General features: G+C 39.9%; 1 protein-coding gene across 1 annotated transcript in view; it reads left to right on the forward strand.

Annotated features, from left to right (window-relative positions):
• Positions 1-24,412, forward strand: part of NPY (neuropeptide Y) — a 43,223-nt gene extending 18,811 nt beyond the window's left edge. The window contains exon 4 of the mRNA XM_069729866.1: positions 23,902-24,412. Within this exon, the coding sequence (XP_069585967.1) occupies positions 23,902-23,926 (25 nt within the window). The 3' untranslated portion in view covers positions 23,927-24,412. The remainder of the gene's footprint in view (positions 1-23,901) is intronic.
• The last annotated feature ends 2,438 nt before the right edge of the window (positions 24,413-26,850 follow it).

The raw sequence follows: 26,850 nt of genomic DNA on the forward strand, positions 1-26,850 counted from the left end.
AATACATATATGTATACATTTTTTATGATACATTCAATCATTTATCTACTAACATGAACATTACACACATCACAACTGTATGGACATATGTATATCTTTTGTCTTTGATACTTTTTCTAGACTTACAAACAGTATGGGCAACCCTCTAGTTATTTATATCATTTATGTATAAAATTAGAGGGATTGTCTTATTTCCAAAATACATTTTCAAATACATTATTATGATATTCATAACTGAGATCTTCCCTGTTTATAATCCTCTTCTCATAGTCATCTAGGAGAGCTAAAACAAAGGGCACCTTTCTATAGGAACTCTGTAATGCTTTAGTTTCCTTGTGGTGGCACTGCAAGAACATTAAACACTTGATGTCAGATTTTTAGATGCCATAATGAATATTTAATCAATTACATAGAATGAAAGAATCATCAATTTATTGGCATGGCAAGCTAAATTATAAAGCTCAGTCATCTCCTACTTACACAACAAAACCACTCAATGCTCCATCACATACGTTACCCATTTGATTTCATAACCACATTGGGTAGTGACGCTATTATCTTCATCCCAAATATTCTGCCGAAAAGCAAAGAAAATGAAGGACGTAGTGTATATAGCATCTGCAAAATTAAAATAAGGTAATAATTTTACAACAGTACAAAACTTTAGGGTTTTGTTTTTTGTAAGCCCACAATTTATATTTTTTGTACAACCTTTCTTAAATACATATCTATTTTCCCCTATACATATCGATGTTCATAACATTTGGATCATAATAAGTGCTAGAGAAATTTGCTTATGGTCAATGGGATGAGATGGATGGAATAAGGGATTTATGTCATGCCAGTAACTTTAGCAGAGAAACAAATGACAATCTTTGAGATTAAAGGGAAAGTGCATAACTTGGATTCCATCTACCCCAAAGCAAATTTTGGATATGCTCTCCGTGCCACGCCACCATATTTACGCGGTTGCCTAATGGTATTGCATGCACACTTCTGTTACTTATGCATTGCATGCACATATAGCTCTGCAGTGTTTGCAATCTATAGACAGCAGAGCTATGTGAGGCTGGTTTCACTTATCCGACATTCATAGTCAGACAGTGAATTCCAGAACAGTCGCGGGTTTTCTCAACCAAACTCAACAGCCTTATAGAGAGATATGTCAATCTGTTCAGGAGACTCTGAACATGTCGGGAGCCTGTTTTTCTTTGGGCATTTACATTGCACTCCCGAATTCTTGAATTGCATTCATTATGTGCTGCTACAGGGTTTATATTAAATTTTGAAACTATTCCCCTTTCCATAGGATGGAGGATAACATTAGGATTACTTAGGGTATGACAACATGGAGTCACACCAATCTCGAGAACAGGGCTCTGAGGAGCCTCGTCTAAATGTAGAGGAGCTCGTGCATCCTGGCCATCTCCACTCCATTCATTCTCTATATGGCTACTGGATTTGCTGAGTGCTGTGCTGTAACTTTTCCTAACCGTCCCATAGAGAATAAATGCAGCAGAGAAGGACATGCTCAACTTTCGCTTTATTCAGATGGGGCTCCTCACTATTCAGTTATTGAGATTGGTGTGACTCAAATCAGTCAGACCCAATGGGATTGTGAAGTTGTCAATATTTGGCATAAGACAGTTCTTTTCGGTAGATACACTTACCGTAACTTGTAGGTATATAGTTTTTAATATTCAACTCATTTTCTTATCATCTCATTTCCCTATAAAAATGCTGTTTAAGTGACAGATTATAGACTCATGAGAAAAGTCTGAGTACTGCCTCCCTAATTTGATAGCTTTTCCTGCATATGTTTAAAGAGAGCTGACAATTAATGTGTGGGCAGAGACAGCAGAACTCAACTGTTTTTTTTCTAAGAATAATAAATCAAATCATAGAAAATATATACTGTATTTCCAAGCTTATATATCCTGTGTTACCCTCAGATAAGGTGGTGTAGGATATATGGCAGAGGCTTTTTACAAAAGAAAAAGAGAGTAATCACCAGGAGGGATCCCCACTTACTTCTCCCTGCTGGCTCTGGTTGATTGACAGATGTTTCCTGTGTGTATAGGGAAAAACCTATCAATTTAGGTAAGTGACCTGGGGAGTGGCTGGTGGGCGTCCACCCCAATGACTTGTCTACTCATTCTCGTCTGCTGCTTAAACTTCACTAAACTGTATTTCACAGTAAAGCATAGATGTCAACAATTGAGAAGCCCGTTCCCATTTCATGCTGTCGTGGTTTGGGCAGCACAAATCACTCAACATGTTCCCTTTAAAATAAAATGCATGCCGAAATATTCACTTTGGACATTTCATATTCCTGCCAGTGATTGGGTCAAGTGTTCCCTTTATGGGTATGTGCACATGACGTCTAATAAACAAGGGCGAACCTACGGAGTTTTTCAAGAAAGACCAGCATTTTTTTTATTATTATTTGTATTATTATTATTTATTTGTATAGCACCATTAATTCCATGGTGCTGTATTTTTTTTTCTGTGTTTTTAAAGCACTACAAAAGACACCATGCGTCATCCATCTGTCTTTTTGGGCTCCCTAAAGACTTTTTTATTTAGTTTGTCGCATCTTCCAGAAGATTGGAAAAGACACATCTTTGAACCGTTTTGCCTCTTTTTGACATAGAAATTCATGTTGTTATTTTGTGCTTTTGAATATTACTGGGGAGATTTTATATGTCGGTTTCAGAGCGGACTTGCCTGAAAAAGACATTCTATGCACATACCCTTAGGTATATGCTCTGGGATGAAAACAGTTAAAAAAAGTATATACTAATTAGGATCAACCAGCCCAATAAAAGTCTGCACAGTTTGGAGTCTTTAACTCTATCATTTCCAGACTTTAGAGCAGGGGTCCCCAACCTGCAGATCAGGAGCCCCATGTGGCTTGCGTTCCCATGAGTTGTGGCTCGTGGCTGTTTGCCAGCTTGGTGCTTTATTTCCAGATCTAGCAAACAGGTAGAGCGCATCTCAAAATGGTGATTTTTGTGAGTAACTGTGCACAGAAGTGCAGATCTGGTTGCACATATGCTGGTCTTAGTGGTTTAAAGATAAATTAAATATGGTACGTTGGAAACAGTATGATACTACTTGTCAGAGGAGGTGGTTGAAGCTGGATGCGGCAGTGTGTTGGGAGTGCTTGATGCAAGAATATTGAATGGGGGCACTGTGGGAACCCTAAATCTCTTGCAGTGGTGGACATATCATTGGTTCAACCTGTGCAGCTGGCTTCACAGGGACCCAAGAGGTCTCCAATACAGGTGGAATTGTGTATGATAATGAGCTGTTGGACTGCAAAGGGCCCATATATTGTCCTTGCACAGGGGCTCTTTTCTGTCTGTGTCCGGCAGTGGAAATTGGTATTCTGCTTCAGAGTGATTTCTGTGAAAAAGCTTTGGTTATCATTATACAAGAAATGGGAGTTTTGGTTGCCACTACTATGAGGGGGGCGGGAGCAAGATGTGGCTCATGACCCTCTCTCGGACCTGAATGTGGCTTGCAACTCTCTCCGCTAGCTGACTTTGGCTTTCAAGGTCAGAAAAGTGGTGGACCACTGACTTAAAGCTTCGATGGAATAGTGATTGGGTCTTTCACTTAATGAGTTCAGTGCGTTGTCAAAGTAATCTCGGCTTCACAATCTATTCAACTGCAAGATTTTTAACATGTTCGTAAAACAAGTGGTCTTGTAGAAATCTTGTTACTTTCTTAAAATGTCTTCCATTTTAAACCTGTCAGAGTGGTTAGTGGGATAGGGCTAAGCTATGGGTAGGACTTTATGTTCTCGATACCCTTTTGCAGACAGAGTAGTTGAAGATCTGCAGTCAGCTAACTTATCAGCAGTTTATATACCAGAATTATGTGAAATGAGATGGAGGAAATAGCTGATCTTTTGGCAGAAGTTAGAACTATTTATTTATTTTTGATGGCAACATGAGGCAAAATAAATTTTAAAGGCGTTCTCTGAGAAATTAACAAAAATAAATTAATTAATTAAAAAATGCACATTTAAGTAATATTTTTTCCCTAAATACCTTTATATAGCAAAAAGGTATGCTTTATCTCCAAAAATATTTAGAATTGATTGTCCTCAGTGGTTGATATCTTTTAATGGCTAACTGAAACAATGGTAACAAATAGCAAGCTTTCAAGAATACTCAGGTCTCTTCAGCAGGCATAGACTAAAACATAATCTGAAGAATCACATATTTATACACATCATAGCACAGAAATAATTCTATAGATAAGACAAGTGATGTGAAGCAGAACTATCATTATGGGAGAGGGATAAACAGTTGTGTCCATAAATATTGGAACAGTTCATAGATAAGAAGTGTGAATGTTTTATTGTCTTCTGAATGGGGTCTGGTTCTGTGTTGTGATGCCACTACAAGGTCTGAGGAGCAAATTCCTTAATTGATGTGAAAAGTAATAAATCCACGTGACACATTCATTCCTGCACTAAGCGTGTCAAAGGTTGTCATGAGTTTATAATCCCAGACCCTTCAGTCTCTGAGATTTGAAGTTACCTTTTAATACAAGTAATTTCATTTCCATGGATCTGTGATCAGGGACACAAAAATATTTGTCCACAGGTAGAACCATTCTTTTTTCTCTTATTGTGTGGCGATGAGAATTCATACTTCTTCTAAATTTTTGCTCTGTCTTTTTGCCAGGATGATTCCTAATGGTAGAGGACCTATTGCTGATAGTTTATTCATTAGGTCAGTTGTGTCCTGAATGTAGCTGAGTGTATCCTTTACCAGTGGTTTAAGCATACCCTCTACTCATCTGTATACCTGTTCAGTAAGGGCAGCAATAGGTCCTCTACCAGAAGGAACCATTCTGGCAACCATGGATGTGGAATCTTTGTACTCTATTATCCCACATCAGGATGGATTAAATGCCTGCAAATTCTTCATGGAAAACTAACAGTAACTGATGCTGATTCTGTGGTGAAAATTACAAAATTCATCCTCACCCAGAATTACTTTGAATTTTATGACAAGATATATCTACAGGAGACTGGTACAAGAATGGGAAGTATAATGGCTCCACAGTATGCAAATCTTTTCATGGCAAAGTTTGAAAGCGAATTTTGGTCCTCATGTCCCATCAGGCCTCTGGCCTACTACCGTTACATTGATGATACTTTAATCATCTGGATGGAGTCTGAGACACAAAGAGGTTCCATGAACAGTTTAATCAATTTCATCCCACCATCAACTTAACACTCAGCTACTCCTGTACTAAAATGAACTTTTTCGGCACCATCATTAAGCTACAGAACAATGAAATAGAGACATCCCTGAATCAGAAGCCAATCAACCATCCAACATACTTTAAATGGGACAGTTTCCATCCAAAACATATAAACTATTGTCTACAGCCAAGTTATCAGATACAATCGTAAAGGTTCCAACCCCATAAATAGAGACCAACACCTTGGTCACCTCAGAAAGACCTTTTTGAATCAGGGCCACCAACCAAGAACAATTGAAAACCAAATTACAAGAGCCACCAGAATATCAAGGAATCATCTTCTAAGTTGCAAAGCTAAAGAAGAAAATAACCGGGTGCCTCAAGTAGTCACCTACAATCCAAATCTGGAAGTGCTAAGGGGAGCTGCATTGAAATTACAACCTCTAGTACAAAAAGATGCCCGATTACAATTCATATTTTCAGACCTCCCACTACTGTGTTTCAGGCAGCCCCCAAATCTAAGAAGCATCATTGTCAGACACTCCCTGTCGTCTCCAACAGCTACAGGAACCTTTCCTTGCAACCAGAAAAAATGTAAAACATGTCCATTTATAATGACCATGGGCCAGATACGGATCCCCAACTCACATCAGGACTACAAGATCCCAGGTATTTCCAGCTGCATCACATCTAATTTGGTGTACCTAGTTATATGTACCAAATGTCCAGCTGGGGGTCTGTATGTAGGGGAGACTGGGCAAAAACTGAGAACAAGGATGAATTCTCATCACCGCACAATAAGAGATAAAAGAATGGATCTACCCGTGGCCAAATATTTTGTCTCCCTGATTACAGCCCCATAGAAACGTCTCCAAGACTTCTCTCGTGCTGCGCCAGCTCTCTGGAATGCACTTCCCCAGACAATCAGACTGATACCTAGCCCTGACCTATTCAAGCGCGCTTTAAATACCCATCTCTTCAAACAAGCCTACCACATCAACTACTCAGTAAATTAACTTTGTCCTGTCCCCTCCTTCCAAATATTATCTGCATGTGAATCTGCACCCTACTATTCACCTGTCTCCACACCCTCCATGCACACGATAACTGCACTTGATACTTGACTAATGCACTTAAACACATGGGCTGATGACCGGATCATGCAGCTTCATATGAAAATCCCTATTTATTATAATTGCCAGACCTGAAATAATAACTTTTCACCTATTGTGTCCCCCCATTTCCTTGTAGATTGTAAACTTGCGAGCAGGGACCTCACCCCTAATGTCACTGTTTAAATTGTCTTAACTTCTACTGAATTTATTGTCTGTACATGTTCCCGCTTAATTGTAAAGTGCTGCGGAATATGTTGGCGCTATATAAATAAAAAATATTATTATTATTTATTAATTACTTGTATGAAAAGGTAACTTCAAATCTCAGAGAGACTGAAGTGTATGGGAGTATAAACTCATGACAACCTTTGACACACTCAGTGCAGGAATGAATGTGTCACATGGATTTATTACTTTTTACATCAATTAAGGAATTTGCTCCTCAGACCTTGTAGTGGCATCACAACACAGAACCAGACCCCAAACAGAGGACAATAAAACTTTCACACTCCTTATCTATGAACTGTTCCAATAATTATGGACACAACTGTTTATCTCTCTCCCATAATGATAGTTCTGCTTCACACCACATGTCTTAGCTATTGCATTATTTCTGTGCTGTGTTGTCTATAAATATGTGATTCTTCAAATTTTGTATTAGTCTATGCCTGCTGAAGAGACCTGAGTAGTCTCGAATGCTTGAAATTTGTTAAAACATTTTCAGTTAGCCATTAAAAGGTATCAGCTACTGATGACTCTCAATTCTAAATATTTTTCTATCTACTGGCTAACATGGTACAAAGATATTTATCTTTCCTGCTTTATCTACTGCACTCTGTCAGGATTCCAAGATGGTAGCTATTACCAATTACACCCAGTCCTAGAGTTCAAAGGACACCTAATAGGAGTAGGACATAGTAGGAGTAGGACTGGAAGCAGGAGACAGAGGTCACATCAGAGCAGCTTCTGGTCAGACATCATGAACACACATTCCTCTGTTCAGTCAACCTGACAGGACACTGACTGGACTGAAGGAGAAGATAAACTCCCTTCTTTAGCTGCCTGAGAATGAACTTCTATCTCAATCAGCCTGATAGTTTTAGTGTGTCTGTCTCATGCTTCATGCAAATATATGTAGAATTGAGAGTCCTTAGTGGTTGATACCTTTTAATGGCTAACAGAAAAGATGGTAACAAATTGCATGCTTTCGAGACTACATAGGTCTCTTCATCAGGCAAAGACTAAAAGAAATTCTGAAGAATCACATATTTATGTACAACATAGCACAGAAAAAAAATAAAATGGATAAGACAGGTGGCATGAAGCAGAATGTCACCTGTCTTATTCATGTTTTTTTTTCTGTGCTATGTTGTGCATAAATATGTGATTCTTCAGAATTTCTTTTAGTCTTTGCCTGATGAAGAGATCTGTGTAGTCTCGAAAGCTTGCAATTTGTTACCATCTTTTCGGTTAGCCATTAAAAGGTATCAACCACTGAGGACTCTCAATTCTAAATATTTTTCTATCTACTGGCTAACACGGTACCAAGATATATATCTTTCCTGTATGCTTCATGCAGTCCGTCTTACTGAGTGTCATGACAGTTGCCATGTGTAAATTGATGACAGAGCACACTAGATAAAGCGTATATTTTTGCTAAATTAAGGTATTTCAAAAAATGTTAAATATTTAAATGTATATTTATTTTATTATTATATTTATTGTAGAAACCCTTTAAGAAAGAAGTGACTGAGATGTTTTGTCAATTTCCTATACTTAGTACTTTTTTAAAAGAAAATTAATGCAGGATTTTTTTGATTTGCCTATCCTATTGATACTATTCCACAATCTTTGCTGTTCAAATCATATGTAACAAGCATTTCATGGTATACATCAACTGGATAAAGATATATAAATCCTGATCAAGATAAAAAAAAAAAACATGATAGTGACTAAAACATTCTTCCATACAGTTACAAGTAGTGATGAGTGCAAGTGACGAAAAAATTCAGCTCACCCCTGATGTAAACCAGGTAAGATTCTGATGTGGGGAAGCTCAGAGTTTCGTCTCCGCCAGACGTTGGTATTGCTCATGAAGGTAGTGAGTCCAGCTTCAATCCATAAATTCAAATCCTTTTATTTCATGATTAAAATAGATATGGCAACACTAAAATATTCCTAGGCATGACTGGGGTTAAGTGGTGCCAGGAGGTGAAACCAGACGCGCTTTGAACAACTATTGCATTCTTAAACTTGGTCTTAAGAACTGTGCCCATGTTTGTCAGGCTATCCCCACATGTTTTGTGTCTGTCAAACAGCTGTGAAACATGCGGCTGTGGGGACTTGAACATGTCACTTGAGCTCCCGCGCTACACAATGCACCCCCGAGCACCCTCGGCTAACTTGAGTAACGAGCATTTGTGCTCATCACTATAACTCTTATAACGTCTAACTACTACACCAGTGGTAGCATAAAATTGCCAAATACAATCTGCATAATCTCACCACATATCGTGGCCTAATAATATGCAGCAATTCAATAATAACATAGTAACATAGTTAGTAAGGCCGAAAAAAGACATTTGTCCATCCAGTTCAGCCTATATTCCATCATAATAAATACCCAGATCTACGTCCTTCTACAGAACCTAATAATTGTATGATACAATATTGTTCTGCTCCAGGAAGACATCCAGGCCTCTCTTGAACCCCTCGACTGAGTTCGCCATCACCACCTCCTCCGGCAAGCAATTCCAGATTCTCACTATAGTATAGTAATAATGCCCCATTCAGTCAACTTAAGACTGCCGTAGTTCAAGCAAAATGCTCTAAGTCACATCTAAATAATGTTGGTCCATTTTACTTAAGGATAGTCTTGTTGGCAACCTCTGTAGTGGCCATAAGAAACTGCTCATTTTTTTATTCCCTGATCTGGGCTAAAAACTGAATGGATTAAATGGTCAGTTACATACATTATCATAGCATCTTGTGGGAATCTCATTTCATAAAGATCATCTTATGACATGCTCTGGAAAGTCATGCTGACAATTAAAAAGATGAGAAAATCTTCACTTTACGCAAGTCTACAGTTCCTGCCCAAATCTTCTGTATGTTACTATTGTTTCACTATCTGCTTGACAATGAATTTGCTACTGAGAGAAAAACATGTGATTTATACGAAATCGAACTTCCTGTTTCTGAATATGATTCTGACACGTCCAGATTTTCAGTCATACATTCCCGGATCTTTTCGGCTGCTCTCAGACAGGTCTATCGGCTGATGTCAGCAGTAAGGACATAAGGCAAGCTGGGCAGAGTTGGATAAAGTGATCTGTTATCGTGCTATCAGTTTTGAAATTTAAGATGGATAGATGCAAACGTGTTAACAATCTGGACAATTTCTGCTACATATGCGGCAAATACACAACTCATGATTAGCGCAAGAATCTGACAAAGAGCGTATTGTTTACAAGTATTGTCAAATTGGAGATCAAGAGAAAAGCTGGGCACATCATGTTTATTACACTGTGTGTTACTCTGGTTACACTGTGGTTGAATAGTAAAAGGAAAGGAATGGCCTTTGCAGTGCCGATGTTTTGGCTTGAGCAGAAAAATCACCATTTATTAGACTGTTATTTTTGCATGACTAAAATCGCTGAATATTCAAAGAGAAACAAGTCACAAATAGTGTATTCTGACTGTGTCTGCTCTCAAACCAGTATCATACGATGTAGAGAATCCAGTGCCTGCTTTTCCCGCAGCAGCAACGGAAATTGAAACTGATGAATCCTGAAGAAGATGTTGATTGGCATGATGTATTTCCTGATCCAGAAAAAAACGGAGGGTCAGCCATACTTGCTCAGCCAATCATATTTAGATGATCTAGTAAGTGATCTGTCATTATCTAAAGAAAAGACAGAGCTGCTGGCTTCTAGACTGTGGGAATGGAATTTTCTCCAATGAGGTACCACAACGTCACACTTTTGTCATCGACACACCAATTTGGATGTCTACTATGCAATTGAAGGCAATGTCTGTTTCTATACTAATGTAAATGGTCTAAAGATGAAGTTAAATGGTATACATGTTCCCAATGAATGGAGGTCATTCATAGACTCTAGCAAAACGGGTTTGAAAGCTTTCTTGTTGCACAATGGTAATGAAAAACCATCTCTTCCATTGGCTAATGCGGTTGCAATGAAAGAGACCCATGGAGTTAATTTTGAATATGATCAAGTTCTCAGAACATAAATGGAAAATGTGTGCTGACTTAAAAGTGGTAGCTCTGCTGCTTTGCCTACAGTTAGGATACATGAAGCATATGTGTTTCTTGTGCCTATGGAACAGTCGTGATGGCAGAAATCATTACATAATGAGGCAGTGACCTCTCAGAATCAAGCACGCGGTTTGTCGGTACAATGTACAACACAAATCACTGATTCATCTATTTCAAGTCTATCTTCCACCTCTTCAAATTAAAATCGGTTTAGTAAAACATTTTGTAGTTGCAATTGATCGTATTAAAAATGTTTCCAGTATTTGAGGGAGAAATTTAGCACACTGAAAATTGAGACTGAAATAAAGGCCAGAATTTTTGTTGGCCCCAAAATTAACAAACTAATGCATGATGACACATCCAGAAGAAAACACAACCCTCTGGAACTTGCAACGTGGGATACATTTGCGCTAATAGTGCATAAGTTCGTTGGGAACAGACGAGCTGAAAACTATGCTGAACTAGTAAAAGTTTAAAGCATATGAACAACTTGTCTGCCGAACGTAGTTGAAAATGCATTTAGTACATTCCCATCTTGACTTTTTTCCACCCAATTTGGGTCACATAAGTGATGAGCATGGAGAGAGGTTCCATAAAAATATTTCCACAATGGAGAACAGATATCAAGGTTCCTGGAATGCCAACATGATGGACTACTGTTTTTTGCAACAGGCACATATGACTGCTCACAAGAGCAAAGGCAGATGGCTAAAACACTTTTAACAGTACTCAAGTAAGACTTCTGGAAATTTTGTTATTCTATTTCATTTTCATATACTGTTTACTATGAAAACTTTGATGCAGATCAGGTAATTCTTGGAGTAAATCTCGTAAGTACTTAAAACATTTGGGTAAACTTATGCATACCAATATTTCCTAACGCGTTACAACAATTCTGACTTTGGATTTGGAGTATGCAGACTCAATTTGGTATAGGACACATGGCTTTTGCCCAATAGCAGTCGAAAAAAATGTTTTGGGTTGTGCTGTGGGTCATGGAGTGTATTGCCACAGATAAGGAGATGAAGCGGGATGTGTAACTGGTTAATTATCTGTCGGAAATAGCTACAATGATTGGGGTCTTTGAGACCCTATAAGTTTGTAATGCTTTAGGAAAAATATATAAACTAATATCTCATGGGAAAATGGCATACTAAAGCATCCCATCTTTCAGAAGATGTAATTTACAGTAGTCTCAGCTAAAAGAGCATCATTATTATTCATGGCAGACTGTGTAATCTTTTCTCAGAACTTAACGTATCAATACTTTTCACTATGAGTGCTTGGAGCCATAATTATAATACTTGTAGGAAGAATTTTTGTAACAGGTTAATGGAAAACAATCTGTAAAAACATTGCTGATGTAATTTTTTATGCATATATTTGTTACGTTAAAGCCTGACATTATGTTATTCTGGTGCTGCCTTCTCTAGGTTGTTATATATTGCAGCACAACTCTTAATTATTAATCATCAGTGAGGATTAGACAGCTTAATGGACACTTTAAGACAGGTCTGTGCATCCAAAGGTCAAGATCAGTGCCAGAAAAAACCAAGGTTTATTATATGCTCATGTGGAAATCTGGAGGATCTACAGATATTTGTAGATTAAATGACACATTCATTTGTCTTTTAATGAGAAGCATTCTGGTGAATGTTTTTTTTTTCTGTGGTTAACGTCCGTGTTGAATGATGATGATGACGATGATGATAAACATAATGATGATGATGATGACAATGATGATGATGCTTTACTTTTCTTTAGTGCTCTGAAATTCATGAGTATGTCTTTTTTTTTTTGACCAAGGACACCCCATCCTCCATCAACTTAGTGTCTCCAAGCAGCTGGCTCAGAGTCACCATATTGGTGCTGAGGACAGAGAAGACCCCTGATCCACATAGCACAGGATGGACCGAACTGACGTGGCAGATCTAGCTTCAAATAATTTTAGGAATCCAACATTGACATTAATGGGAATCTGTCAGTAGGATCAACCTCTATAAGCTGTCTATATGAGCACAGAAGTCATAGAAAGTTGAATAAAGTGATACCTTTGTATCTGTGATTTGATGCTTCATTCAAGAGAAATCGACGGTTTTCTTTCATGCAAATGAGATATTAAGATCTATGGGCTGGACTTAGATCTGCCTGAGAATTTGTCCTCAGAGATTATTTTAACTAAAAGTGAGCGTTAGCAGTGTGAGACATGTAATGACTGACAGTCTGCTGTCATAATCACGCACAGATCTGCAGTGAGATCAGAACTAATGCAGTACAAAAGAAGTTTCTCTCATTGCAAAAACATTTTCAGCTGCAGTCCTCTCATAGTGCTTCAGCTTCCATCTCACAGGCAGCCAGTGTGGGAGGTGGGTGGTACAGCAGAGCTGACAGTTCTGTGAGAAGACAACTGCAAATGTGCTTGTTGTGTTTGTAATGTTACAAGGTTCAACTGTTCTGTAGTGTGTTAGTTATAATCAGGCAGTCATCTGCAGCACAGATGACAGCAATAGGAGAGGAGAAGAATTGCTGCAAATGTTTGTAATGACATAAACTTCACTTGTTACTGTGTTAGCTCTGCTGTACAGTGTTCGCTCTGCTGTACTGTGTTAGCTCCGTTATCACTACTGAGCTATTTGAGATTATGAGAGCAGACTGTCAGTCATTGCATGTCTCACCTTGGTAATGCACCTTTCATTAAAAATAATCTCAGGAGAAATATTCTCTGGCCCATAGATCTTCACAGCTCATTTACATAATATGGATTTCTATGGAATGAGACATTAGATCACAGATATCAAGGTGGCATTTCATTCAGCTTCATATGATCTTCTTATTCCTTTTAAACACAATTCATTTGTATCAACAGCATTCCTACATTGGTACAAACTGATATCAGCTTTTCTTATCCTACATTTCCTACTAAATACATACAGGGTATTACACTTTTATAGGATTGAAGGAAAAGTTCTATAAATTCCATTGAAGTCCACAGCCTTTATAATAACTGGGCTAGAAGCTTAGTGCACATCCTGTCCTATAGGCTCTGGGCTTGTGTAATTCAGCCATCATCACAATACATCATATATTCCACCTTTAAGCCGGGGTCACACTTGCAATTGTGATACGAGAAACTCGTGTAAGTCTCTCTCATCAATACCCGGCACTCGGGACCGGAGTGAGCGGCTGCATGTATTCCTATGTAGCTGAACGTTCTGGTCCCGAGTGCCGGCGGCAGTGCCGGGTATTCATGAGAGAGACTTGCGCGAGTTTCTCGCATCACACTCGCAAGTGTGACCCCGGCCTTACCGTGTCTGTTCTGTGCTCTTTCCACAATGTGATCTCCTTCTCTTCGGACCTAATTTCTCATTGCATCAGATTGTGTCAGGAATGATAATAAGTGGCAGTATGCAAAGTTATGACAGTTTTCTTGTTTTTTGACAAACTTTTTGATAGTGATGTAGCAGGGCATGATACTTGGCAGCCTGAGGATGAAATAGATGAATGAGATGTGTCATTTACTGGGTTGTTTGCTGCAGTTTTGATAAAATTACTTTTATCTGCTGCAGATCTTGCAGGTCTCTGAATACTGAGCTCTGTATAACTACGACCACACAACTAATTAACAGTTTGCTCTGCACACTGTGCAGAGGCAGAACAATGGCAATCGGTTGGGTGGGGTTAAATAGAGACCATAAATATAAAGGACTACATTACAAGAGGTTTTACTAGTTCTCTAATGATAATGTCCTGCGGATAAAACAGTAATTTTAGCAAAACTACAGCAAGCAGCCCAGTATGTGGCACATCACTGGAATCACAGTCTCTGTCTCAACATCATGCTGCTCTCAGATTAGGTGGCAAAAAACTGGAAACAGATTCCCTTTAACCCCTTCCTGACCTTGGACGAACTGGGTACATACAGGCGATTTTGCGACCACAGTAGTTATGCACACACGATCAGCGCCGGGTAATCAGCTGATATCACAGCTGACACCCGGTACTCACTGCCAGGAGTGGTGCACTCTCTGCAGTTCAATCTCCTAAAAGTTGAAATCGATATTGATTGCAGAATTTAGAAGGCAGGTAGAGGAATGGCACCCTCTCTCTCCTCCTATCGGTGTCCCCGCGATGTCATTGCAGGGGCCCGATCATTACCATGGTGATACAATGATGTAATGACAGCATCCGGGTCACCAGGTTCTAGTTAGATCATGTGCAGAGCATGATCCAACTAACTTGTGTCTGCAGCACTGATACAGTTGTGGTTAAAAGTTTACATACCCTGGCAGAATTTTTGCTTTCTTGGCCTTCTTTCAGAGAATATGATTGATAACACCAAACCTTTTTCTCTACTCATGGTTAGTGGTTGGGTGAAGCCATTTATTGTCAAACTAATGTGCTTTCTCTTTTTAAATCATAGTGACAACCCAAAATATCCAAATGACCCTGATCAAAAGTTCACATATCCCATTTCCTAATACTGTGTATTGTCCCCTCTAACATCAATGACAGTTTGAAGTCTTTTGTGATAGTTGTGGATGAGATTCTTTATTTTCTCAGATGGTAAAGCTGCCCACTCATCTTGGCAAAAAGCCTTCAGTTCCTGTAGATTCCTGGGCTGTCTAGCATGAGCTGCAAACTTGAGATTTCCCCACAGTGGCTCAATGATTTTGAGGTCGGGAGACTGAGATATTCACTCCAGATCCTTCACTTTGTTCTACTGTAGCCAATGACAGGTCAACTTGGCCTTTTGTTTTGGTCCAAGCACGTCCCATGTGCAGCTTCGGGCTGATGATTGCAAATTCGCTTCCAGTATTTGCTGATAATGTGCTGCATTCATCTTTCCTTCAACTTTTACCAAGTGTCCTGTGCTTTTGTAGCTCACATATCCCAAAACATCAGCAATCCACCTCCGTGCTTTACAGTAGGAATGGTGTTCTTTTCATCATTGGCCTTGTTGACCTTTCTCCAAATGTAACGTTTATGGTTGTAGCCAAGAAGTTCAATTTTGGTCTCATCACTCCAAATGACCTTGTTCCAGAAACTTTGAGGCTTGTCTCTGTGCTCTGTGCTGTTTTGCATATTGTAGGCGAGATACTTTGTGGCATTTGCACAATAATGGCTTTCTTCTGGTGACTCAACCATACAGCCCATTTTCTTCAAGGGCGTCCTTTTTGTGCATCTTGAAACAGCCACACCGCTAGATTTCAGAGATTTCAGTATTTCAACTCATGTTATTTGTGGGTTTTTCTTTGCATCCCGAAAAATTTTCCTGGCAGTTGTGGATGACATATTTGTTGGTCTATCTAACCATGATTTTGTTTTTACAGAGCCTCTGATTTTCCATTTGTTAATCACAGATTGAATGCTGCAGACTGACATTATCAATTCCTTGGATATCTTTTTGTATCCCTTTCCTGTTTTATACAGTTCAACTACCTTTTCAAGTAGATCCATTGACAATTCTTTTGCTTTCCTCATGACTCACAATCCAGAAACATCATTGGCTGGATGAAAGATGCAAGAGTTTGTCTGGATCCCAGAAACTCATTCAGCTTTTACACACACACACTGATTACAAGCAAACAGGTCACAGGTGAGGATGTTACCTTTAATAGCCATTCAAACCCATTTGTGTCAACTTCTGTGCATGTTATCAGGCCAAAATCACCAGGGTATGTGAACTTTTGATCAGGGTCATTTGGATGTTTTGGGTTGTCATTATGATTTAAAAAGAGAAAACACAGTAGTTTGACAATAAATGGCTTCACCCAACCACTAACCATGAGTGGAAATAAAGTTTTGGTGTTATCATTCATATTCTCTGAAAAAAGGCCAAGAAAGTAAAAATTCTGCCAAGGAATATAAACTTTTGAGCACAACGTATAGCCTCAAATAATAAAGCTGCCGTATCAATTTTAACACATGCAGAAAACCATTAAAAAAACTATTTCTGAATTGTTTTTGTTCATTCTGCCTTCTAAAAATTGGATTAGAAAGTGATCAAAAAATGTAATGTGCCTGAAAATGGTACCAATAAAAATGTCCCGCAAAAATCAAGCCTTCAGAGGACTCACAGACCCGAAGAATAAAATTGTCTAATCACTTATACCGCATGAGGAATGGTGTAAAAAATAAATAAAACCAATTCTTCACCTGCTGTTGATTTTTTTCATTCTGCTTCCCATAGATTGCAGTAAGACTTGGCGCACATTTGTCCTGCGCTCTGCACTGAACGCTTACACTGGGATTTCTGTGTAAATCTGTGAAATACGTGATTCAGACTGAACCCCGGCAGAATATTCCTTATAATGAGGCAGATGGAGGCACTGTGAACACTGTCTGGCCTATGATTCGGTGGTGTCAGTCTTTTTAGGCATGCATAAAAGCATGGTCCCCCACAGTCTTGTGCACTTATGAAAAGAAGAATACCAGTGAACACAGGCCAACACAGTCCAGAGGAACTCTGCTATCTTATTATTGTGAATGGATCTGTCGGTTTCATGCGAATCATGTCACTCAGAGATATAGATGGAAACCCCAAAGTAAGTGCTCAGAGTAGAGCGCCGGATAAATGTTATCTAAAATTATATGTAAAATGTTCCCAACAAAAGTTTCATATCAATTTACAAAAAATGAAAATCCCTAGTCAGGTCCATCACCTGGTAACAGAAATATAGGAAGCTTCCACATTGCAAAAGCACTGGAAAAGCTAAATGGCTACTCGCCCCCCAGTAGAAATCCAGTGAATTCTGAACTCCCAAATCCAAATGCCTCTCTCCCTTCTGAGCCCCAATGTGCGTAATCCACATGTAGCATCCACATGTTTGGCATTTCCGTAGCGATGAGAGCCCGCCTAATATACGGGTGCGTGTCTACAGAAGCACAAGCTGGGCATAGCGTACTGGACACTACAACATACTGGGCACTGCAATGGCAGTTTGTAATCCGCAACATCCACTGCTGCTTGTTTCTGGAAAATGCCCATGGAGTCAAAATTGTCACTACACCTGTAGATAAATTCCCAAAGGGGTGTAATTTCCAAAATGGGGTCACATGAGGGGGGATTCTGCTCTTAGGGGCTCTGTATATGGTGTCTACAAACTAATCTAGGAAAATCTGCATGCACGAGGCAAATAGTGCACCATTCTTCACGAGTCTCTCCATATCGCTAAGCAGTACTGTACAGCCACACATATGAGGTATTTCTAAATTCAGCAAAAATTGTCAGATACATATTTTTGTGCCATTTTTACCCATTTCCCAGTGTAAAAATGTAAAATCTGTAAAACAAAATTTGGATGGTAAAAAACGTAATTATTTATTTTTCACTGCCCAGTGGTATAAAATTCTGTGGTGTCAATATGATCACTGCACCCATAGGTGACTTAATTGAGAGGTGTAGTTTTTAAAATGGGGTCACTTATTGGGAGGGTTCTGCTGTATTTGCACCTCAGGGGCTTTCACAGTGCGTCATGGCGCCCACAAACAATAACAGTAAAATTTGGCCTGGGCATGAAGGTTAAAACAGGCTTTGAGGTAAAGGGGTTAATGTTGGATTAACATGCAATTTTTTAATTTAGTTTTTGGCGTTTGTTTGTTTTTCTTACTATTGGTCAGGTGCTACCAAAAGGAACGACTTACTTCTGTGTTGTGGTATGTCCACACTTTGACTTTATTTTTATATTTTTAGAGCGGGTCTGCTTAAAATAATGGCGGCAAAAATGCTAACAAAACAATTAAAAGAATGGTTCTATTAATTTGCACGTGAAAATGACTTACGCCACATTCACACGTTGCGTCCTGTCCCTGCGGGTTCTCCCGCAGCAGATTTGATAAATCTGCAGGGCAAACCCTCTGCGGTTATCCCTGCAGATTTATCGCGGTTTGTCCTGCGGGTTCCGCTGCGGGATTTTACCCCTACTATTGATGCTGCATATGCAGCAATATGCAGCATCAATAGCAGTGTTAAAAATAATAAAATCATGATGATATACTCACCCTCTGACGTCCCGATCTCCTCGGCGCTGCAGGCGGCGGCCCGGTTCCAAAGATGCTGTGCGACCAGGACCTTCGTGATGTCACGGTCATGTGACCGCGACGTCACCGAAGGTCCTGGTCGCATAGCAAACCTGAGACCGGACGGCCACGTGCAGTGCTGAGACTTCAGAGGTGAGTATAACATTATTTTTTATTTTAATTCTTTTTTTTTAACACAAATATGGTTCCCGGGGCCTGGAGGAGAGTCTCCTCTCCTCCACCCCGGGTATACCCGCACTTTATCCGCTTACTTCCCGCATGGTGGGCACAGCCCCATGCGGGAAGTAAGCGGATCAATGCATTTCTATGTGTGCAGAATCGCTGCGATTCTGCACAAAGAAGTGACATGGTCCTTCTTTTTTTCCGCAGCAATTCAGCGCGTTATTTTTCGGGTTTTTCCGCATCATGTGCACTGCGGTTTTTGTTTTCCATAGGGTAACATTGTACTGTACCCTGCATGGAAAACAGCCGCGGACCCGCAGCGGCAAAATCGCCGCGGTTCCGCAGTAAAAAACGCATAGTGTGAACATACCCTTACTGTTCCTATGTTCAGACTTTTAATGTCTTGTAAAAACACAAAAAAACATACCTAAGCACTAACAGTCAGGTAATTTCAACTTAGCAGCTTGTTGTGCCTGGCGCTATTCTTCCTCTGCACAGAGCGGTCACAGACCGCTCCTGCTGGGGATTCAGAAGCCTCTGCTGATGTCATGTCTATATTGGAAGCTTCTTTTCCAGTCTGCTCTGTCGATGGAGGGGGGGCTTCCGAGACTACTCTGATTGACAGCCGGATCGTCACTGCCTAACTGTGGGAGCCAGCTGTCAATCAGATTGTCCTTGGAAGTTCCACACCTTTGCATATGCAGATGCTTCTGAATCTCCAACTTTTTTGGAGTTTTCATGCCAGTTTTTCCAAAGTGGGACAGAACGGGGTCATGACGCCAGAAATTTGATTCCCGTCTCTGACTGTAGTAAGATTTTTGGTGCAAAGTGCACATTGGTGCACAACACTGATCATGAACAACGCCATTCTTGATGAATCATTTCAGACCAAGATTCCCAACATTGAACACTGTTGCCCACTACCTCCCCTCAGTTACCTATCAGGAAGCTGGAAAAAAATATGTAGAAATCAGATGACTACCACCCATAATTCTGTGTACTGACTGTAGTGTGCAAGCAATTTTCATTACCAAACTTTCTGGCTTTTTTTTTCATCCATTTTTAAGTGCAGCATACTCTGGATATGGCATTTCTGACTGTCATTTTTATCCCCCAAAAATTCTATGATACTTGAAAAACATCAGAAAAAATGTGTTACAGATGTAACAGAATTTTAAGCCAAGGTTTAGATAGCTGTACAAAAACTCAAGCCAGTCATGTCCACAAATTGCGGATGTGACTGGCTCTGTGTGTAGCTCTATGTGCTCATCCTATACATCAAACAAGTGCAGGAGCTGCCTGCCAGTTACATGCACTAGTAATAGTGTATGCTGCAATTTTTTCCATACAAACCGATGGTTTGTGTGGAATATTGTCCATGTGCAGTAGCACAATGGCTATAATGGGTCAGCAGTGCACATGAACATGTAATAGACTTGTCTGAATGAGCCCTAAAGATATTTGAAAAACATTTTGCAGTTCAAAAATTTCAAGAAAACAAGGAGAGAAATCATAAGCATTTTATTGTGGACTGACTTTCTTGAGATTTTATACAAGTCAATTGTATATTCTCCTCTTTTACAATGAAATAATGCAGAATATCAGGTTTTTAATGACTAACAAAATAAAGCGATTTTTTTCTACTCAAGTTACTAGTTACATGATTCCATTTTGATATAAGAAAACCAAAATGTAATGCTGACAAAATGCTGTTTACGTAATAATGAAATATAGTGCCTTAATAATTAATTAAAGGGGTATTATCACGGTATAAAATTGCTTCAATTAGTTAGACAGCTTGAAAAAAAAAATCAAATTTGTGACTGACTTGCTTTTTCTTTGTGCTGTCACTCTCCTACAATGAGCGCTTTTATCTTCCATAGTGTAGAGCTTGTTTCTAAGGAGCTCAGTCATCAAAGCTAGTGTGTGCAATGGTTACATTCTTGGAGAGGCATAATTTCCTAACATGCCAGTTAGTTCTCTCCAGTCTATTGAATTTCATGCAGAAGTTAGATTCTCATCTCCCCCTCCCTTTTCTTCTCAGTTTCTGACCAAGATGTTCAAATCAGTACTGTAGAATCATAATCCTCTGGTAAACAGAATTAGTTTCCAGAGCAGGTCTCCTAAACATGGCTCTCACTTTTCTGAACCATGTGCTTGTTCAAATGCACTGTTATCTACATATGTAAATGTTGTAGACTTTGAATAAACTCTGCCAGACCATTGACGTGTTGTAGCACGATGGAGCTTCTGACCAGAATTGTCACTGAAGGATCAGTGCCCACTTACCCATCATTCAGTTAGGAATGCCTGCCATGGATGCAATCGGCCTCTTCCGGTTTACAGACTGCTCCATCCTGTCTGTCTTCGCCGGTGGCGGAGCTAGTGCGCACTTAGGTGGTGTAATTACATACAATGGTGCCTCTTGTGTGGAAGAGGTGAGCAATGTGGGAACACGGGACACCATGCCTCCCACTGTTTTTGCAGCCCTGGAGACATGGAACCCTGTGTCTCCCAGTTGCCAAACAATGCAGGACGCTGCCTTGCCTATTGACATTGGTCGTAATATGTGAACCCTGCTGTGCAGGTGAGCAGTGATTGGCTCCCTTGACCTGACTAAGAGGAATGCATCACCTCATCATTATCCTCAGATTTGGGCTGACTATTTAAAACCTGATTCTAATTCGTTTGAGTCCTGTTTGTTCAGTTACCCTGCATAGGTGTATGGTGGTGAGCGCCTCCAGGTTAAGCTTTAGTTGCTTCTCAGAAGTTGATAATGCTATTGCTCTGAGGTTTCCCTTTGTTTTCATTTGAGTTTTTTTGCCATCTTTTGGATTTACTCTTGTACCTGACACCACATCGTTTGTGTCACCAGATGCCAGCTATCCTGCCACAGTAGTCTGAGAAGGACTCTTTAAAGCTCCCCTTCCTTTCAGCAGTGGGTGAAGAATATACTGACTCTTAAGGATTTGGCTAGTAGTGGTGCGCCTGTGACTGCGCTTTTACTGGTCCGATGCGAGTCACTACAGAGTACCATAGCTATTCCTGCGCATAACATAATAACATAATATAAGAGCCTTTTTAAAGAAAAAAATTGACCCAATCATGCAGCTTGCTGACTAATTGCAAGGTCTCTTGGGAATTTTCCAGGATCTGGCTAATAATGTGGGTCAGCATAGTCAAAGCTTAGCTCATGGGGTCCCCACAGCACAGCAGCATAACATAAGGGGCGCCCCTGTAGAACCTAAGGTTTCCCTTCTTGATTACTTTTGGGGGTATCGTAAGCAATTTTCTAATTTGGAAAAGAGTTGAAACCTCTATTTCCAACTGCGTCCGGTGTCCTTTGTGGATGAAAAAACTTAAGATGGCCACATAATTTCTTTCCTCAGAGGGAACCCTCAGTCATGGACCTTTTCATTACCACCAGACTCACTCATTCATTGGTTAATTCATTTTTTGAGGCCATGTAGGAAATATGAGGAATCAGACCGTACAGGTTTACCTGAGTCCAACCTCAGGGCTCTATACCAGGGAGACCACTTCACTGGCACTGTTAATTACATAATTTAATTCCTCAAAACAAGTGCAAGGTAGATACTAGTGAAGTTTAGAACGCTAAGACTTAACCCTGGAGAGCTGTAAGGACTGTGACTGCATCTCCGGTCCATAATACAAATTGTTGTGTAGAAATAGCTTGCAGACCTGTGGAATCTTTCACCAAATTTTTCATGTTGACCTGGACAAAAGATGTAACAATGGCTGCAGAGTGGAGTAAAACATTTCTGTTTGTTCTTTATTTCAACCCTTTGTTTCTGAGATATTGGCAATCAAACATTTGGTACCCAATGAGATAACATCCACTTGGATTTAACAAAAGTTATGAGAAAACAACTCATACAAGGGCAAAGAGATACACCCCCAGCTAAAAGTATCTGATAACACCCACTTGGAAGTAAAGTTAACTCAAGGTGATGATTACTTGAATTGCCAATATCTCTGCAGATAAAAAATAAACAGAAAAGTTTTATTCTACTCTGCAGCCACTATTACATCCTGTGTCCGACTCAACATGAAAAATTTGGTGAAAAGTCCTCTTTAATAGCAATAGACGTTTATATGGACGTTTAATGGACGTAAGTATTTTGTGCCCCCCAAGTCTAAATGTAATAGGTAGATTGATATGCTGGACTGCACATGAATACTCTGCGCACCCTGAGTTTATTGCCCCTATTGAGCATAGCGCCACTTGCTACCCCAGTGTGCCTTGAGAATAGTGCCCTCTGCCTCACTCATTACTTACAGTATTACAGTCTTCGCTCTTAGGGCCTGATTCATCAAAGCTTCTAAGACAGAAATCTTTTGCAACTTTTGCCATTCTCACATTATTTTCACCCAGCACTGTCAAAGTGGGAGGAACTGTGGCAGGGCGTGGAAGTGGCAACCCCCACTTGTCATATCCATTAAGAATGGCGGCCTTTGCTACTCCACAAATCTTACTCCCGTCACTGAATGGAGTAAGATGTTGTTGCGAGGTGCAGATGCAGGCACATGCCACTTTCAGACGTGCCTTTTAATGAATCAGGAGTGTCTGACTCCAGCATCCTGCCTCATCAAGATTGGCATGAAAACACTGGTCTTTATGAATCAGGGCCTTAGTCTTTATTTACTAAGATACACCAATCCAGAACGCTCTGCATAGGCGAAAGTGCTCAGTGTAATCATTATACTAAGTACTCTTTCATCTTGGTTGCTGCTTATACAGAGCACACGAGCCTATGTCACAGTCATTCTATTGTTGAGCTCTGTATAGGTTTTGCACTTGCCGTCCTGGAGGTGGGGGGCAAAATTATGTGCGTCAATTGAATTTTTGTACTGTAATCAACTGTCCCTAAGTGCCTCCAGCACCAATTCTCTGGGGGGCACAGGCACTGCTCTCCTGTGCCATGCTCTTGAATCAATCTGAAAATTATCTAAAAGATATCAAGGTGGTTCCCAAATTTGCCTCTCCTTGTATTGAGTGAATGGTGTTACACAACTCAATTCAGCAATAAAAAAATGTAACGCTGTTTTTATATGTTTCAGGTTTGAAGACCCTCCTATGTGGTGATGAAAATGGAACCCATCATCAATCTTTTTCAAAGTTTTTGATTCACATTTCATTGCTATATGACAAATCAGACTTTTATCAACCCTCCAAAAATAAGACCAATGCATGCAGACATTTGCTGAATTCTGTAGAATTGTTTTATTCCTCCACTACATTTGTATAAAGATATCTATTGTTGAAATAAAGAATCTGTGCTCAGAAAGTGCAACAAAGAAATTAAAGAGACCTTTCTCGTGTGTGCTGATGCAGACGAAGTATGGTACATCAAAGGGATGCTTGCTGTAACACTTCTGGAAGTGAAAAGGTTAAATGAATCTACAGATGTGATCAAATATCATCCATTTCAGTCCACTAATGTAACATCAATGACTGGATTTCCTCCATCATGTGTATCTTTTCTGTGGAACAAAGTAAGATACTGTATGTTAATGGTAATTATGTCAAACAATTTAGCAAAATAAAAACCTTTAAAACCCTTTTCAAAAACTGCCTCAAAATAAAGTGTTTTTTTTTACTTTTAATATCCTTTGAGATGACATTAGGCTTGAAATTCACCAAATCTGTTTTATAAGTATTTTATTTTTTGCTAATATTTGACTTTGAGATTTCATGCAAATTATTGCTCTTTACATCAGATTTGAAAAATACTAATATACATCATATATACAGCTCTGGCAAAAATTAAGAGACCCCCACATCAAAACCCTGTCATGGGCAGCCCAATATCCAGACCTGAACCCTGTTGAAAACCTCTGTAATGTAATGAAGAGGATGATGGATAGTCACAAACCATCAAACAAAGAAGAACTGCTTAAATTTTTGCACCAGAAGTAGTGTGAAAGACTGGTGGAAAGCATGCCAAGATGCATGAAAGATGTGATTAAAAATCATGGTTATTCCACAACATATTGATTTCTGAACTCTTCATGAGTTAAAACATTAGTATTGTTGTTTCTAAATGATTATGAAATTGTTTTCTTTGCATTATCTGAGGTCTGAAAGCACTGCATTTTTTTAAAATTTTGACTATTTCTCCTTTTCAGAAAACAAATTCAAAATGTATTGCTTGGATATTCAGAGACATGTTGTCAGAAGTTTATAGAATAAAAGAACAATTTACATTTTACTCAAAAATATACCTATAAAGAGAAAAATCAGACAAACTGAGCATGTAGCAGTGGTCTCTTAATTCTTGCCAGAGCTGTATATATATATATATATATATACACTGCTCAACAAAATAAAGGGAACACTCAAATAACTCATCCTAGATGTCGCTGAATGAAATCTCCCAGTTGCAAATCTTTATTCATTCCATAGTGGAATGCGTTGAGAACAATAAAACATAAAAATGATCAATATAAATCAAAATTTATATCTCGTGGAGGTCTGTATTTGAAATGATACTCAAAAACAAAGTGGAAAATCAAATTACAGGCTGATCCAACTTCAGTGGAAATGGCTCAAGACATGGAATGATGCTAAGTAGTGTGTGTGGCCTCCATGTTCCTGCATGACCTCCCTACAATGCCTGGGCATAGAACTGATGAGCCGGTGGATGGTCTCCTGAGGGATCTCCTCCCAGACTTGGACTAAAGCATCCGCCAACTCCTGGACAGTCTGTATTGCAACGTGACATTGGTGGATGGTGTGAGACATGATGTTCCAGATGTGTTCAATCGGGTTCAGGTCTGGGGAACGGGCGGGCCAGTCCATAGCTTCAATGCCTTCATCTTGCAGGAACTGCTGACACACTCCAGCCACATGAGGTCTGGCATTGTCCTGCATTAGAAGGAACCCAGTGCCAACCGCACCAGCATATGGTCTCACAAGGGGTCTGAGGATCTCATCTCGGTACCTAATGGCAGTCAGGCTACCTCTGGCGAGCACATGGAGGGCTGTGCGGCCCTCCAAAGAAATGCCACCCCACACCATTACTGACCCGCTGCCAAACCGGTCATGCTGAAGGATGTTGCAGGCAGCAGATCACTCTCCAAGGCATCTCCAGACTCTGTCACGTCTGTCACATGTGCTCAGTGTGAACCTGCTTTCATCCATGAAGAGCACAGGGCGCCAGTGGCAAAATTTGCCAATCCTGTTGTTCTGTGGCAAATTCCAAGCGTCCTGCACGGTGTTGGGCTGTGAGCACAACCCCATCTGTGGATGTCGGGCACTCAGACCATCCTCATGGAGTTGGTTTCTAACCATTTGTGCAGAAACATGCACATTTGTGGCCTGCTGGAGGTCATTTTGCAGGGCTCTGGCAGTGCTCCTCCTGTTCCTCCTTGCACAAAGGCTGAGGTAGCGGTCCTGCTGCTGGTTGTTGCCCTCCTACGGCCCCCTCCACGTCTCCTGCTGTACTGGCCTGTCTCCTGGTAGCGCCTCCATCCTCTGGACACTACGCTGACAGACACAGCAAACCTTCTTGCCACAGCTCGCATTGATGTGCCATCCTGGATGAACTGCACTACCTGAGACACTTGTGTGAGTTGTGGAGTCAGTCTCATGCTACCACGAGTGTGAAAGCACAACCAACATTCAAAAGTGACCAAAACATCAGCCAGAAAGCATTGGTACTGAGATGTGGTCTGTGGTCCCCACCTGCAGAACCTCTCCTTTATTGAGTGTGTCTTGATAATTGCCAATAATTTCCATCTGTTGACTATTCCATTTGCACAACAGCATGTGAAATTGATTGTCAATCAGTGTTACTTCCTAAGTGGACTGTTTGATTTCACAAAAGTTTGATTTACTTGGAGTTATATTCTGTTGTTCAAGTGTTCCTTTTATTTTTTTGAGGAGTGTTTATTAGTGAAAGCATGCTCATGTGGATGGACCCTCAGTTTTCCAAATGATGACCTGCTAATTTTGGAGCTCCTATAAAAGTGAATGGAAAAGCCTGTGGCCACTTTCAACTCTCCATT

The sequence above is a fragment of the Ranitomeya imitator genome, chromosome 6 (genome assembly GCF_032444005.1).
Source record: "Ranitomeya imitator isolate aRanImi1 chromosome 6, aRanImi1.pri, whole genome shotgun sequence".
NCBI lineage: Eukaryota > Metazoa > Chordata > Amphibia > Anura > Dendrobatidae > Ranitomeya > Ranitomeya imitator.